The 18,336-nt window shown below is 41.3% G+C and overlaps 1 protein-coding gene across 1 annotated transcript in view; it reads left to right on the top strand.

The window, feature by feature from the left end:
- Positions 1 to 633: 633 nt before the first annotated feature.
- LOC142312855 (uncharacterized) overlaps positions 634 to 18,336 on the top strand; it is a 155,981-nt gene continuing 138,278 nt past the window's right edge. Inside the window, 5 exon segments of the mRNA XM_075351840.1 lie at positions 634 to 774; positions 904 to 1,083; positions 1,166 to 1,289; positions 1,372 to 1,469; positions 2,225 to 2,315. Of these exon segments, the coding sequence (XP_075207955.1) occupies positions 697 to 774; positions 904 to 1,083; positions 1,166 to 1,289; positions 1,372 to 1,469; positions 2,225 to 2,315 (571 nt within the window). The 5' untranslated portion in view covers positions 634 to 696.

Below are 18,336 nucleotides of genomic sequence, written 5' to 3'. Positions count from 1 at the left end.
CTTGGTCCCACCCACTGGTGTGTCCTAGCTGTCATGGGGGGGTGACTAGGATTTGTGGCTGGTGTTTCCTATGTGTGGGATGTGTGGTGTTAATTCCCAAGAAGGAGGCGATTCATGTCCCCTTGGTGGGGGGTACAGTCATCTGTGACTACCTGATTTTGCCAGAGCGTCACACTTCCATTTGCAGCCCCCTAGCTGTTACTACGACCATTTTACAGCACACAAGTTCAGGTCTTCACCGACATATATGGGGTTGGGCATCTGGGGTCAAGTTCGTGCCCTGAATCAAACTTTTTTTTTCCTTTTTAACCCGGCGGACCTCATCTCTAGTCCCGATCTCTGTGGATGTTCCATGCACCTTATAACTTTATTAAATGTTTCGTAATAACAAGACCTAAAGATTCAGATATTTTAGATTTTTCCTTTTAGATTTGCTCTGTGATTTTGGTGCTGGATTGGAGATATTCTGTGATAAATCTCTGTGTGTGACTATAATTGTATTGTGTATTATACCAGGGGCAGGACAAAGCCAGGACTGAATGTAGTGATCATGTGAAGCCGGTAACCGCTCCGGAGATTTCTTACATGGGATCTTTCTGATGTTACATCGTCATCTTCTCCCCATTCAGGTCCCTACAATATTGAATCCTCTCAGATCTTCTATATAAGAGAATTTTCCTGATTGACCCATCAAGGATGGATAGGGACAGGGACAAGATGGCGGAGAGGATATTACACCTCACCTTAGAAATTCTCTTCCAGCTTACTGGAGAGGTGAGAGTCTCTGATGACATTACATTATATCATTCTTATCTATGGGAATAACAGATGGACAGAACTGGAGAGGTGAGGACTCTGGAAATGTCTGTAGTGAGATTTATTAATGTGTCTCTCCATAACCAGGATTACACAGTAGTGAAGAAGACCTCTACGGAGCGCTGTCAGGCCCCTGTCTCTGAGAGATGTGGAAGACCCCTGAGCCCAAGCACAGGGCCTCCACCTCACCCCCTGATACAGGAGGATATGAATGGCCAGAAGATCCTAGAACTCACCTACAAGATGATTGAGCTGCTGACTGGAGAGGTGACACTGCTGGGAATGCTGGGACATTATACAGTAACGCTATGAAGGGATCGGGGGATGATGATATCATTGTATGTGTCAGGTTCCTATAAGGTGTCAGGATGTCACTGTCTATTTCTCCATGGAGGAGTGGGAGTATTTAGAAGGACACACAGATCTGTACAAGGATGTCTTGATGAAGATTCCTCAGTCCCTCACATCACCAGGTAATAGACAGGACTAAATATACACTGCCAATAATTATCTTTATGTAAGAATGAATTCAGTCCCTGTATGTGTTTCCTCCAGTTGTATCCAGTGAGAGGACAACACCAGAGAGATGTCCCTGTCCTCTTCTTCCACAGGACTGTAAACAACAAAATCCCAATGGGCCTCAGGATCATCAGGTAGATGAAGAGGTGTCGTTAAATCTTCCCTATCATGTGTAGAAGGTGTTGTGTCGTTAGTCTTGTTTTATCCACATACAATGGTGTTGAGATTATACTGAGAGTATTGTGATACAGCTAAAACATTCTGTTATGGCAGAAGTTCACTTATGACAGAACGATGCTCAATGTTACACTGGTCGGATAGTCATGAATTGCTTCCAGAAATATGATAGACGTTTTTCTTGCTTCCGTGGGCTTCACAGTCTTTAGATCTTGGTCCTATAGAGCATTTCAAGGATGAGGTAGATTGGGCTGTTCAGAGCAGGTCTGTACCTCCATCTTCTTTGTGGCAATTGTAAAAAGCTGTCCTGTCCTCAAGGGCCAATATTCCTGCAGAACGATCAACACAGACTGGAACTAATGACATAGAATTGCTATAGTTCTGAAGACTGAAGGTGAATGTACACTCTACTAGATGGGGGTCTGTAATAATGTGGCAATTCGGTGTATGGTTTATACTTGGTGGAGATGACAGGATAAAGCTGATCATAGACATTAGATGTTGTCTGGATCTTCTCACAATTTTCTCGTTATGGAGACTGCTGGTTACAATTAGGAGTGGACAGGTTGGGTTATACAGGAGACCTGCAGCTCTGTGATATCTACTGCTGTCAGTTTTGATCGTTTTGTTAATTTATGATATTTTCTGTTTTTCCCTCATAATTTCCAATGACTTTTCCATCTGTCTGTGACTTTTCCAATATTTATTTCAGGGTGAAGATCTGACCCATATTAATACTACAGAGATATATGTGAAGGGTGATGAGTGGTGTAAAGAGGAGATTCTCATGTTTGACTACCCAGGTAAGTAGTGACCACTAAATGCAGAGAAGTCATAGATTCTACTCAGTCACTGGTTGTAGATTTATGGGCCCGATTCATTGAGACTGAATGTTAATATCTGATTGAATTGGCTGAAATATTTGATGCATAAATGACAACATTTCAGATTGCCAAACAATGTTGTTAGGTTTATTTTTTTTCACAAAAAAAATAAATTTAAGGCTTCATAGGGGACCATCATCTTCCCTATATACTGTAATGGGATATCATTGTATTACAGTACACAGAACTATTGATCATGTAACTGTTGGTTCAAATCTCTTAACTCCTTCCCCACATTGGACATATTGGTGCGTTCTTTTTTGTAGTGACTTTCTGCACCTGGACGTAACGGTATGTCCAGGTGATTGTGCATGTGCTGGAGTTGTGCCCACACAGTTACCACCGGAAGCTCGACTGACAGCTGAGGTCCTGCTGCTGAAGAAAGCCAGACAGTGTAAAGAGTAATTCTGCCTCCTCATCATAGTGAATGGATTTGTCAGGAGTTTCATTTGTGACATTCTTGAACATTAGGATGAAAAATGTGATGTAAGCGTTCAGCGTAGAGCTCAGGATAAATGAGAATCTAGCCTTAAAAGTAATCCAAAATCTTATATACCCCAAAATGGCAGTAATGTAAAAAAATGGTCCCTGCAGTCTATTGTTTCTCTTGTTATCCATGTGAAAACGAGAAACTTGTGCTAAAGCAACAAAATTTAATATTTAATTTTCACAGCCCAATACTATAAAATTCTATGAACCATGAATAGGTTCAAGATGATCGTCACACCCATACATGAATTCATTGGGAGGTGTAGTATCAAAATTGGGGTCTCTTCTGTAGTTTTCTGCTATTTTAGCACCTCAAGGGCTCTACAAATGCAACATTGTGTCCACAATCTGTTCCAAAAAAAATTGTCATGAAGGTGAAAACAGGCTTCATGGGAAGGGGTTAAGGTGTTAAAACAAGTCGTTGCCGATCCTGAAAATCTCACATAATGGAAAAAAAAAGCATTTTCCATTTTTTGGAAAAAAAAAAATAATTTCGGAGCTGTATAACAAGCAGGTATCAAATAATAGAACTTTTTATTTTTCAAACATCGCATTAAAACCATTTTACACCTAGTGGAAGAGGAGAATAAACAGTGGCCGCATATGTGGGGGCCGTCAGGGGTAGAAACAAGATTACCAGAAAGTGGAGTTCCCGATTATCTTGATTTTTTCCGCACTTGGATTTTTATTTCACATTTTTCAACAAGTTATGTGGTAAAGTGAATGGCGTCATTGAAAACAGTAATTCGTCACCACAAAAAAAATATATAAAACAGCCCTCATGCCGTTATGTTGACTTGAAAATAAAAAAAATAGCTCTTGCAAAAAGAGGAGAAAAAAAATAACTCAAAAATAAATATAATGTGTCATTAAAGGTCTTTAATGACACATTAATATCTGAAGAGGTTTTATTGGGCTGTATTTTGATTATATTGTACAGATAGGAGTCTTGCTGTAACTGATAATATATGTATATACTCCTTTTTTGTCTCTTGATTAGGTGTGTTCTATCCAAGGACCGCATGCAGCCATGGATGGGTCTTAGTGTGGCCTAATACCGATTTCCATTGGGCTGCAGTGCTAAAATGCATAGTGGACCGACGCCTAGTTTTTTTGGCCACCAACCCTTTAATTTCATTTTTAGCATTCCTTACTTAAAACCACCATGCACACAGCCTGGATTAGGTTCAGCACTGGCAAATGTTAGACATTATAAGTGGGCAGAGTTGGCACACTCCACCCTCCTTTTTCACTCCCACTATAGCAGAACTGTTGCTTCCTAGCTTTTCATCACCAAGTTATTATTATTATTTATTATTATAGCGCCATTTATTCCATGGCGCTTTACAAGTGAAAGAGGGTATACGTACAACAATCATTAACAGTACAAGACAGACTGGTATAGGAGGAGAGAGGACCCTGCCCGCGAGGGCTCACAGTCTACAGGGAATGGGTGATGGTACAATAGGTGAGGACAGAGCTGGTTGCGCAGTGGTCTACTGGACTGAGGGCTATTGTAGGTTGTAGGCTTGTTGGAAGAGGTGGGTCTTGAGGTTCCTCTTGAAGCTTTCCACGGTAGTGGAGAGACTGATGTGCTGAGGTAGAGCGTTCCAGAGTATGGGGGATGCACGGGAGAAATCTTGTACGCGATTGTGGGAAGAGGAGATAAGAGAGGAGCAGAGAAGGAGATCTTGTGAGGATCTAAGGTTGCGTGTTCTGGCTAAGTCTATATACTGCGGTCTCTGTATCCTATGTGATGTATATACAGCAGTCTCAGCATCCTCTATGTGATGTTTACTAAGGGGTCGCTATGTCTGCTATGTGACTTACATACATCAGTCTCAACATATCATATGTGATGTATATACAGCAGTGTCAATGTCTCCTGTGTGATGTACATACGGCAGTGTAAATGTATGCTATGTGATGTATACAGCAAAGTCTGTGTGTCCTATAGAATGAATATACAGCAGGCCCAGTGTATTCTTTATGATGTATACACCTGGCTCAGTGTAGTGATAATAATAATATTTTAGCTCCATTTATTCCATGGCGCTTTACATGTGAAAAAGGGGGGCAAAAGTAGACAAGTACAATAATCATGAACAAAACAAGGCACAGACTGGTACAGGAGGAGAGAGTACCCTGCCTGCGAGGGCTCACAATCTACTAGGGGTGGGTGAGAGTAGAGCTAGATGTGCAGCGGTATAGTAGACTAAGGGTTACTGCAGGTTGTAGGCTTCTCTGAATAGGTGGGTTTTCAGGTTCCTTTTGAAGGTTTCCACCAGGGCTGTGGAGTCGGTAAGCCAAACCTCCGACTCCGACATATATTGCTTATATATAAGTAAAAAATGTATTGTAGTACAATGTGAACATCAGACATTTAATCATTTTTATGATACAATAATCAAGATATTTAGATAGAACATAAAAAATATTTATTGGAATACAACTTTAGAACACAAAAAAACTGTAAAATTGTAAATATGTAATACAATATTTAATATATATACAGTCATATGAAAAAGTTTGGGCACCCCTATTAATGTTAACCTTTTTTCTTTATAACAATTTGGGGTTTTGCAACAGCTATTTCAGTTTTATATATCTAATAACTGATGGACTGAGTAATATTTCTGGATTGAAATGAGGTTTATTGTACTAATAGAAAATGTGCAATCCGCATTTAAACAAAATTTGAACGGTGCAAAAGTATGGGCACCTCAACATAAAAGTGACATTAATATTTTGTAGATCCTCCTTTTGCAAAAATAACAGCCTCTTTTTGCTTCCTGTAGCTTTTAATGAGTTCCTGGATCCTGGATGAAGGTATATTTGACCATTCTTGTTTACAAAACAATTCCAGTTCAGTTAAATTTGATGGTCGCCGAGCATGGACAGCACGCTTCAAATTATCCCACAGATTTTCAATGATATTCAGGTCTGGAGACTGGGATGGCCATTCCAGAACATTGTAATTGTCTTGCTGAAATATCCATCCCCAGAGTAACTTCAACGTCTTACTGAGTTGAATCCATGCGACCCTCAACTTTAACAAGATTCCTGGTGCTGGCATTGGCCACACAGCCCCAAAGCATGATGGAACCTCCACCAAATTTTACTGTGGGTAGCAAGTGCTTTTCTTGGAATGCCATGTTTTTTTGCCTTCATGCATAACGCCTTTTTGTATGACCAAACAACTCAATCTTTGTTTCATCAGTCCACAGGACCTTCTTCCAAAATGTAACTGGCTTGTCCAAATGTGCTTTTGCATACCTCAGGCAACTCTGTTTGTGGCGTGCTTGCAGAAATGGCTTCTTTCACATTACTCTCCCATACAGCTTCTCCTTGTGCAACGTGCGCTGTATTGTTGACTGATGCACAGTGACACCATCTGCAGCAAGATGAAGCTGCAGGTCTTTGGAGGTGGTCTGTGGATTGTCCTTGACTGTTCTCACCATTCTTCTTCTCTGCCTTTCTGATATTTTTCTTGGCCTGCCACTTCTGGGCTTAACAAGAACTGTACCTGTGTTCTTCCATTTCCTTACTATGTTCCTCACAGTGGAAACTGACAGTTTAAATCTCTGAGACAACTTTTTGTATCCATCCCCTGAACAACGATGTTGATTAATCTTTGTTTTCAGATCATTTGAGAGTTGTTTTGAGGAGCCCATGATGCCACTCTTCATAGGAGATTCAAATAGGAGAACAACTTGCAATTGGCCACCTTAAATACCTTTTCTCATGATTGGATACACCTGCCTATGAAGTTCAAAGCTTAATGAGGTTACATTTTCTGTTAGTACAATAAACCTCATTTCAATCCAGAAATATTACTCAGTCCATCAGTTATTAGATATATGAAACTGAAATAGCTGTTGCAAAAACCCAAATTGTTATAAAGAAAAAAAGGTTAACATTAATAGGGGTGCCCAAACATTTTCATATGACTGTATGTATGTGTATATATATATATATATATATATATATATATATATATATATATATATAATATGTTATATATATTGTGAGATGCCGAGGGGAGAAGTACTAGAGATCAGGTATGTTTCCCCTCAGTTCATTTCATATGCTTCCATGTATTGATTGTGGAGCGGTCGGCCCATGCAAATGGGCTGGGAAAAGTTGGGAAAGTTATATCTGGCTCAGCAATAAGTTAGTCACTGAAGCCTGTTTATTTCAGTGTAATTTTGGGTTCGGTTTTTCCTGGAGCAATCAGTAGGAATGGCAGTGGGACTGATTGCTCCCTTCTCCACATTTAATCCAGGGTTTTGATTCCTCACTGGATCAGCTGAAATACCGTATATGCCGGCGTATAAGACGACTGGCCGTATAAGACGACCCCCAACTTCTGCCCTAAAAATATAGAATTTGGGATATACTCACTGTATAAGACTACATACAAACAAACACACACAACTCTGCTACATACAGACAAACACATACAACTCTGCTACATACAGACAAACACATACAACTCTGCTACATACAGACAAACACATACAACTCTGCTACATACAGACAAACACATACAACTCTGCTACATACAGACAAACCCATACAACTCTGCTACATACAGACAAACACATACCACTCTGCTACATACAGACAAACACATACAACTCTGCTACATACAGACAAACACATACAACTCTGCTACATACAGACAAACACATACAACTCTGCTACATACAGACAAACACATACAACTCTGCTACATACAGACAAACACATACAACTCTGCTACATACAGACAAACACATACAACTCTGCTACATACAGACAAACACATACAACTCTGCTACATACAGACAAATACACACAACTCTGCTGCTCTGTGGGGCCTGCACCCGCGGCATCGGCGGGGGGGGGGATTGGCAGGGCATACATCTGGGGGGTTAGAAGCAGCTCACCGGGGCCCATAATGGGGAGGCGGGGAGGGCATTTACCCGATTAGGTCACGGTGGAGAGAGGGCCCACACAGCGCCGGACAGAAGCTCGCCTCCTTCATCTGTGGGACTGAGAAGGCAGTAGCTCCGCCCACAGATGAAATTCAAAACAGGATGTCTGCGCGCCTTAAAGTGACGGCGCCGCAGATTGCTGCCGAGGTCCTTACACTGTAAGATATGTATATCCGGCGTATAAGACGACCCCCCACTGTAGCCATTATTTTAAGGGGGTAAAAAGTCGTCTTATACGCCAGTATATACGGTAATCAGGAGGCATTCAGAACAGAGAGCCTGCTGAGGAGAGCAGTCCAGGCTCATGGCTGCTGGGGCTGAGACTCCATACCTCCACTGGATGTGCTGAGGAACCGACACAGTAAGACACATACTGAGAATACTGTTTTGTTTGTTACATAGGTTTATTTTGTAGTTTATTTTGTAGTTAGCATTCTGTTGTTAGTTAGTGGCCAGACGGCCTTAGACGTTTATTTCCCCGTTTTTGCATGTGTAACACTGAGGGATAAGTGTAAACAAAAAACACGGCAGTGGCCATAGCTGTTTGGAACCTGCCAGTCTGTCGCTGTCATCTGTGCATCCATAGCCACTCGCTTGGACCAAAGCAAAGATCCCAGCTGAACTATATTCCCTGTCTCACTATATATATATTTACAATTTATTACAGTTTTTTGTCTTCTAAAGTTGTATTCCAATAAATATATTTTATGTTCTATCTAAATATCTTGATTATTGTATCATAAAAATGATTAAATGTCTGATGTTCACATCGTACTAAAATACATTTTTCACTTAAATCTAAGCAATATACTAAATGTTATTTAGTATGTTTTTGTTGAAAACTGTTGTTTGCCACTTAGTTTATTACATAGTGTTATATAAACACTATGTAATAAACTATGTAAGTACAGTTTTCAACAAAAACATACTAAATAACATTTGTGCAGTCTATGAATTTATTCTAAGAAATAGACTTGCCTCCAGATCCTCCTTCATAGATGACCTCAAATCTGACCTAATAATTTTAAGGCTAGAGAACAACATCTCTACGGTAACTTGGGTTGGAGGCAAAGCCGTAACCACATGGGCAACATCTCTAACAATTTCCGGGTATAAAGGAATTGCCTCATGCACAGTCAGTTTTGATGTACGGTTGAATTTTTCTATTTCTTTGAGAGCAAGTGAAAAATTTTGCTGAAATCTGGTCAATCTGCTTGCTATAGGAGACGAAGTGAAATCTTTTTCCTTGCGGCAACGCTTTGCCTGCTCCATGTCATCCAAATACTTGTCAAAGTTAAACTCCTCTTCTAAGGAGGATGAATATATGGCAGCAGTAACACTGTCAGGACCCAAGCCTTCCTTCCTTCCTCCTTCCGCCTGGCAGTCCTGTAGCCGCTCATCCTAACTGCTACCTCACTCAAAGCTTCTTTTCCTTTAGTAAGCTGTTGATCATCAAGCAGTATACGATGACTTGGGTCCATATAAACAGCTGCCAGAAGAATTTTATTTTCCAATAGCAGTGTCTCTCTCCATTTCATTGAAGCAGAAATGCCATCTGCGATTAAACCTCTTCTTTGGGACAGGCAAAATAGCAAGTTCTTCCACTCCCTTATGAAAATGCCAGGAGTTAAATCCTCAGCTTGTAATTTTTTTGTCACGGTAAATGGGTCATTAAGCAATTCCTTCAATGCAGCCACCTGTGTCCATTGACCTTCATTTAGGATTACCTGAGGATTCACCATATCTATAAGAAACGGTTTTAGTTCAAGCAATCGCTCAATCATTAAATAAGTGCTGCCCCACCAAGTGGCTTGATCAACAATTACACCTTTCCCAGCACGTCTCTTCAAGATGGAATCAATTTTAGGGGTTCTGGCGGCAATAACCAATTTCCTCACTTTTCCAATCATATTTTCAGCATGTCCCTCTTGCAGACTATCTCTTATTGCCAGCTGCAGCGTGTGCACAACACAGCGCATGTGATGAATATAAAAGTGTTTTGAAGCTGCTTTAACAACATCTAATTCTAAAGTATCATTTTGTTGTTCTTCTGTTGTAATATCTGTTTGTTCCTCAGTTACATGAACAGCACTGTGGCCTTTCATCTCAAGCATACTGAATCCTAATTTTTCTTCTAGCTGTTGTTCATTACTCTCATTCATCAGTTTAATTGTACTTATCATGTTTGAAGCATTGTCCATTAAAATAGCAAGAACCTGTTCTTTTTTGAGTTTGTAATCTTGCAGAACTTTTTCCACTAAGGCCTGGAAAAACTGGCTGGTGTTATGAGCTTTAGTATCTTTTACTGCCAGTGTCTTGGTAACAATTTTTCTCTTGTCACAAACATATCGAACATTGACGTCAAAATAATTCTGTGAAATGCAGTGACTCTGGGCATCCCAGCAAAGTCAATGGGTTTCAAGATATGACATTCAGACACATTGTTTTGTGAGGATCCGTTTTTGGGCTCAAAAACAGATCCTCACAAAGAATGAGCATGCCAGGTTGTGTGGCGTTTTTCTAATCTGCTTTTGCTATTGAAAACATTATCTATGAGCTCAAAAACCTTTCAGGTGATGCGTTTTTTTTAAAAAGCTGATCTGCTTTTCCAGCTGCCAAACGTATCCTCAAAATACACAGCATAAACGCTGTGTGTGAATGTAGCCTTAGATCAGGAATAGAACAGACATTTATAGGACATTTCATAACTTTTCCAAATTCCTATGAAAAAATATTCAGCACATTCTGCATTGAACTACTGTACCCAATTTTTTTTTATATATTTTAGGAGTCGGAGTCGGTCCATTTTATACCGACTCAGACTCCACCAAAATGAACTCCGACTCCACGACTCTGACTCCACAGCCCTGGTTTCCACGTTAGGCGAGAGTCGGATATGCTGTGGTAGAGAGTTCCAGAGTATTTAGGAGGCACGGGAGAAATCTTGTATGCAATTGTAGAGAGAGGAGTTAAGGGGGCAGGATAGAAGGCGACATTGTGAGGATCGGAGGTTGCGTGCAGGTAGGTACCTGGAAATTAGGTCACAGATGTATGGGGGAGACAAGTTGTGGATGGCTTTGTAGTGTTTTGAACTGGAGTCTTTGCATAATGGGAAGTCAGTGAAGAGATTGGAAGAGAGGAGAGGCTGGGGAATAGCAAGCAGACAGGTGGATTAGTCAAGGCACAGAGTATAGGATAGATTGGAGTGGTACAATAGTGTTAGAAGGGAGGCCAGAGAGCAGAAGGCTGCAGTAGTCAACCCGGGAGATAATAAGGGCATGCACTAGTGTTTTTGAAGATTCTTGGTCAAGGAATGTATGGATCTTTTTGATTTGGAGTCAGCAGGAGGTGGAAAGGGCTTGGATATGTGGCTTAAAGGAAAGAACAGAGTCAAGGGTTATCCCCAGGCAGCGAGCATGCGGGACTGGTGAAAGTGACCAGCCATTGACTTTGATGGATAGGTTAGATGGGGTGGTAGAGTGAGATGGGAGAAAAATGATGAGTTCTGTTTTGTCCATGTTCACTTTTAGAAATCGAGCAGAAAAGAAGGATGCAATAGCAGATAGACATTGTGATTGATTTTGGTTAGGAAGGAGGTGAAATGGGGTCCAGAGAGGTAGATCAATGTATCATCAGCGTAAAGATGATACTGGAAGCCGTGAGACTCTGAGCTGTCCCAGGCCGAAGTTGTAGATGGAGAACAGCGGGGGTCCTAGAACTGAACCTTGGGGGACACCGACAGATAGGGGGTGAGATGAGGAGGAGGAGGTAGTGTGAGACGCTGAAAGTCCAGTCTGTGAGATATGAAGTAATCCAGGATAGAGCCAAGTCTGTGATACCAAGAAATGAGAGAATCTGTAGCATGAGGGAATGGTGCACAATGTCAAAGGCAGAAGACAGGTCTAGGAGGAGGAGAACAGAGTAATATCACTTGGCTTTAGCGGTTAGTAGGTCATTGGTGGCTTTAGTTAGGGCAGTTTCGTTGGAATGATGGGGTCGGAAGCCAGATTGTAGCTAGTCAAAGAGGGAGCAGGAGGAGAGATGGGAGTACAATTCAAGATAGACATGTTGTTCCAGTTGTTTTGAGACATAGGGGAAAAGTGATATGTGTCGATAGTTACACAGAGGCTGGGTCAAGGGAGGGCTTTTTGAGGATGGATGTGATGGAGGCATGTTTAAAGCATGAGGGGAAGACACCAATTGTTAGTGATCAGTTGAATAGATGGGTTAGAGGCAAAATAAAGATTGGTGAGCTTGGGGATGAGGTGGGACGGGAGCGGGTTAAGTGTGCAGGTGGTGAGATGTGATCTGGAGAAAAGAGAGGAGAACTGATCTTCTGTCAAGGTTGAGAAGCTGGTTATGGAAGTGGAGGGCTGAGTAGTTATGAGGACAGGTTGTGGGGACTGTGGGCCAAAGCTTCCTCTGATGTTTTCGATATTGTGCTTGAAGAATGAAGGGAAATCTTCAGCTGAGATAAGAGGGGAAGGAGGAAGTGCTGGGGATGGAGGAAAGAGTTGAAAGTGTTGATTAGCTATATAGGGTTGTGAGACAGGGAGGATATGAGGGATGAGAAGTAGGTTTGTTTTGCAGCAGTGTGTGCAGACTTGAATGTGGTGAGGGGCTGTTTGTATGTGATGAAGTGCTCGATGGAATGATACCTCTTCCATCTCCATTCAGCAACCCGTAAGGCCTGTCTCAGCTCTTTAGTCAGACTTGTGTTCCAGGGTTGTCTGTTGATTGTGCGGGTTTTGGTATGCATGAGGGCGGCGGCCAAATCGAGAGAGCTGTAGTTATTGTGGTGTTATATAAACTGGCAGCAACATCTATATCCTATAATGAAGCAATGTCAGCAAGCAGGAGGAGGGACTCAGAAAGTGAATGTAATTCAAGGTGTTTGAGATTTCTGTGTGGGTATGAAAGTTTGTGGAGTGGGGGTTGATTGCTAGGTGAAAAAAGGAAGGAGAATGTAAGTAGGTTGTGGTCAGACGGGGGAGACTGGGGAGGTGAGTTTGAGAGGTTAGATAGGGAACAGAGGCGGGTGAAGATGAGGTCCAGCTTGTGTCCGTATTTGTGAGTGGCCATGGAAAACCAGAGTGAGACCGAGGATGGAAGTTCGCGTTAAAAGTTTAGAGACAGCTGAGTGGGAAGTGTCAATCAGGATGTTAAAATCGCCCATAATGATGGTGGGGATGTCAGGGAAAAAGAAATGTATTAGCCAGGTGGTGAAGTGGTCAAGAAAGGTGGTGGCTGACCCTGGGGGTGGTAAATGACAGCTAGTCGGAGATTGCAGGGGAAGTAGATGCGGACTGATTGCACCTCAAAAGAGGGGAGATTAACAGAGGGTGGCAGTGGGAGTGGGGTAAAGGAGCAGTTATTGGACAGGAGCACACCAACTCCTCCACCATGTTTGCTACTGGAGTGGGGCTTATGATAGAGATGGAAACCATCAAAAGAAAGTGCAGCAGGAGAGGCTGTGTGTCAGAGGGGGTGAGCTAGGTTTCAGTAATGCTCAGGAAGGAGAGTTTAGAAGTAATAAAAAGATCATGGATGTAGGAAAGTTTGTTGCAGACAGAGCAGGCGTTCCATAGGGCTCCTGTTAGAGGCACTGCAGGAGTGGGGGGGGGGAGCTGGGTGTGTTAGGGTGAACTCTTAATCAGAGATCACTTGTTGCCTACTGCCTGGCCTAATTGGTGTGGATCAAGTGTATGCGTAAAGAATCATGTCCGACACAGTCGGATGTGAAAACTCCTTGATCACAGTAAAAATGGCAGCCAAGAGAACAGTAAAGATCATGCGGCCTATTGATATAGGCCAGGGGTGTACACAAGTTCGGATATGCCCATTTAGTGGGACAGTTCATGGGCTGGCCAATGTGGAGATCCGTGTTGATGCTGATGGGCGAGTCTGACGTCAGTGGATGAATCCATGGTGTCATCTGATCTGTGGGTTAGTCCTCTAGCTTGGCCAGTGGGTCTTTTCCTTATATGGTGGTCTTCTTACATCTGGACATTCTTTGAATTCCAGGCAAGGTGTGGAGAACAGGAAATGGCGGCCATCTTTATATCTGTGCCTGGCTTATGTATAGAGAATTGATTTCATTGAACACACTTCCCACAATCCTCTATGTCACGAGGTTAATTAAGTATTTAATTAAATGGCTCTCTTCAACAGGTGAATTGGTATAAGGTTAGAAAGGTTGCGAAAGTTTGAGATAGATTGCGGCTGGGGGATAGAAGTGACAGTGGGAATGTAGTGAGGAGGGCCAGGATTTGGAGAGATATCACCAGAGATGAGAAGGAACAGAGAGACACAGGGTTTTACGTGGAGGAATAGATCTGAGGAGAAGGTGAGATGGGTGGGGAGGATGGAGGGAGAGATGACCAGTGATTACGGATCAGAGGCGCAAGTAAGAAATAAAGTATTCTAGTAGTGAAAGTGAAAAGAAACACAGACGTTGTTTACAGTGGCTATGTATCCAGTCACCTACAGGTCCCTTCCAGTCCAATTCTGGTCTAATGCATTGCAAAATGTTATGATGCATACTTGCATGATACAGATTTTCTATCTTATAGGTTACAATTTTTGGACTCTGATTTTGGACTTTGATTTTAAAACCCTCTCTGAACGGCCATTGTACAATTAGGAATATTGTCAGGACTTATTTTTGCTCATCTGCTTTCATAAGTGTTTGTATATTTAAAGTGTAGCCCAATACAACAGCTCTTTTTCCAATGTGACCCAGAGATGCCAAAAGGTTATGCACTCTAGCTCTAGACTCAGATTAGCTTTCTGTATGTTTAAGTAGTTAGGACATGTTTTACTTCTGTGTTTTGTTAAAATGTACTTTAGATTTTACTATGTGTTGAATATTTTTACATAAACACTTTCCCCAGTTGTTTGTTGTTCTATAGTTGTTATATGGGAAGTGATTTTGGTGAACAGTTTTGCTATTTTTGTAAGTTGATCTTTTTGTCTACATTGAATATTTCACTAAATTTAATTATTTCATATTTAACAAAAAGATTAGAGACTGGCATACTAAAACATGGACATATGACCTAGTTTTCTTCAATCTCAAAGTGAAAAATAAGTCCAAACCTGGTGGCCTAACATCCTAATCTAGATGTCCCTGCTTTGATATTTATTTTTGTATAGAAATATATAATTTATATAAACTGGAGAATAAAATTAGAGAACACACAATTTCTTAAATGTTAAGGTGATTGTGTAGTCTTATGTGATTATATCCCAACATGAGTAAACTAGCAGTATTTTAAGCTTATTTCATAAATTGAATTTATTCCAAAGCACATACTTAAAATGTAAATGAGATGAATGAAAAGGAAAACTGATCAAAATTAGAGAACACTTTCAGATACTTGCAAGTTATTGGTTTTAAAGGGAACCTGTCACCACTTTTTTGGCGTATAAGCTGCGGCCACCACCACTGGGCTCTTAAATACAGCATTCTAACATGCTGTATATAAGAACAATGTAAAAAAGACAAGAAGGTGTGTAAAAAATGGGATCACCAAATAGTAGATCAAATTAATCAATTTTTATTATCAAAATAACACCAACACTGTGTTAAATCCATTTAAAACACACCGATAGATAGAAATACAGGTATCAAAAGGCAAATATAATGCATCTAGTACATACATGAAATACATAGAATTCCATAAATACCATATCAGTCAGGCTTGAGAATGGAAAAATCAGCAAACAGGAACAAGTCCTGCAAATGCAAATGAGGCAACCATAATGGAGGGAGGGCAAGAGAAAAAAAAAACCAACTCGTGTCGCCACCCGTAGAGTGGCTTCTTCGGGGAAAAATGGGGCATGTTCGTCTTTTGATACCTGTATTTCTATATGTGTTGAGGTTTTGCCTTTATTTATTGGCTTATAGTGTGTTTTCATATGAAACATATTTATATGGAGGGGGTGGCTTGTGGGGTTTTGCCTTATTGTATGCAAACCCTTATGTTTGTCTGAACACTTTTTGTGTGTTTTAAAATGGTTTTAACACAGTGTTGGTGTTATTTTGCTAATAAAAATTGATTAATTTGATCTACTATTTGGTGATCCCATTTTTTACACACCTTGTGTGTTTTTTTGATTGATCCCAATCTTTATTTCTGTAGTGCCATCATAAACTTCTCTTCCATGCTGTATATAAGAGCCCAGGCCACTGTGAGAATATAAAAAACACTTTATAATACTTACCTAATGGTGGTGTGGTGGGCCATATGGGCGTCTCCGTTCTCCGGTGCCAGCGCCACCTCTTTCGGCCATCTTCGTCCTACTTCTTCTCTAGCTGCGGTGCATGACGCGTCCGACGTCATCCACACTCGCCGGAAATTCAGTTCCTGAGCAGGGCAGATCAAAGTATTGTAGTGCGCCTGCGCAGGATTGGCGAGTGTGTATGACGTAGACACGTCATGCACACAGGCATCAGAAAGAGGACGAAGATGGCCGAAAGAGGAGGCGCGGCACCCGAGAACGGAGACGCCCATATGGCCCACCGCATGACTGTTAGGTAAGTATTATAAAGTGTGTTTTATGTTCTCACAGCGACCTGGGCTCTTACATGCAGCATTCTAACATGCTTTTTATAAGAACCCGGTGGTGGTGGCCGCAGCTTATACGTCAAAAAAGTGGTGACCAGTTCCCTTTAATCTGGCACCTGGAGCTAATTTTCCTTAATTATCTGACAAAATCTATTTAACTGACCACCCAACTTTCCAGTTTGCACTGAGTTTGCAAAAATCGTGTGCTGTTCCAAAGTGACTGAAACACTTTGGCAGCAGGTTGTCCAGATAAAGGCCAAAGGGGTGACCCTATCAGCCATAGCAAGAGAAGTTGGTTGTTCCAAGTCTGTGATTTCGAGAATATTGCATCTTTACAACATCACAAACTCTGTCAAGAACCCCAAGAAGGCTAGTCATCCTCGCAAGACAAATGTAAGAGGAGAACTACATTCAAGGGTGGAGGAGTCTTTACATTTACCAAAGTATGAAAAATACCTAGATAACACCATAGTACAAATGTATAAACATTTTTTTTTAATCAATGCATAGGGTATACATAACAATGATTTAAGAAAAAAACGGAGTGAGTAAGTGAAGGAGGGGGGAAAGAACCCCACGTGACCCAGGCAAGGATCTCAGATCTCACATAGAATCTGCAAAAAGGTTTGAAATATGCCCACAGGTAACCTCATGCAAGTGCAAAAATAGGTGCTGACATAATAGAAACCAAGGTCTCCTGTATAGCCAGTCAAATGAGGGGCTTACCTAGCAAGCAGATCAGCAGTTAGTCCTGGTGTACACGTGGGGACCCCACGTGTACACCAGGACTAACTGCTGATCTGCTTGCTAGGTAAGCCCCTCATTTGACTGGCTATACAGGGGTGAGGTTACCTGTGGGCATATTTCAAACCTTTTGGTAAATGTAAAGACTCCCCCACCTTTGAATGTAGTTATCCATTGAGTTGTTGCCTATAACTTTCATCTGTGGTTCCTTATGTTATACAAATGTAAGAGGAGACAAGATAATGTGGAGAATCTCCATGGGTAATCGTTTCAACACTGCAGCTGGAATTGCTTGCCAGTTCTGCACTACTCCAGGTAAACATCTGTCTCGTTGTACAGTGTCACGATGTTTAAGATCATTTGGATTGAAAGCCCACTCTGCAGTGACCAAACCTCTCACTAGCAAAAAGAATCAAAAGAAGCATGTTGTGTGGACAGAGGAGAAGTGGTCCACAGTTCATTTTAGTGATGAAAGCAAGTTTAATTTATTTGGGTCTGATGAGAAACATTATGTTTGTCAACAGCCTGGGAAAAAACTGAAACCAAAGTGTGATAAGAAATCAGTGAAAGGTATTAGAGGAAGTGTCATGGTTTGGGGAATGTTTTCTGTAGCAGGAGTTGGACTTCTCATACCATTACATGGCAGAGTGAATGCAAGTGTATATCAGAACCTTCTTCAACAACACTTGGTTCCTTACTTGTACTCAATCAGCCAGCAATTTTTATGCAGGACAATGCCCCCTGTCACACAGCAAAACGGGTAAAGCAGTTTTTTGAAACAGAAATCATTGAAACAATGAAATGGCCAGCCCAGAGTCCTGATCTAAACCCAATAGAAAACCTCTAGAAAATCCTTGATGACAAAGTTATGGCCAAGAAACCCACAACAGTCAAAGAACTGTGGAAGAGACTGGAAGAAGAGTTGACCAGAATCATACCAGAGTAGTGTAAGAGACTAGTGTTGTCCTGTGGCCGCAGATGTGCTGAAGTCATTCAAAGGAAAGGCCTGTACACTTCCTACTAATTGGTGATTGTGGTTACCTTCAGAAAATATAGTTATCTTTCTTTGTGCCACAGACATTGCTGGTCTCTACTTATGATCATCACGTTTTGGGCAAAATAAAAACTTTGGATCTTTTGTAAAACACTGGCATGGTG

The sequence above is a fragment of the Anomaloglossus baeobatrachus genome, chromosome 5 (assembly GCF_048569485.1).
Source record: "Anomaloglossus baeobatrachus isolate aAnoBae1 chromosome 5, aAnoBae1.hap1, whole genome shotgun sequence".
NCBI lineage: Eukaryota > Metazoa > Chordata > Amphibia > Anura > Aromobatidae > Anomaloglossus > Anomaloglossus baeobatrachus.
The sequence above is the reverse complement of the archived record's forward strand: the minus strand, read 5'-3'. Positions and strand labels throughout refer to the sequence as shown.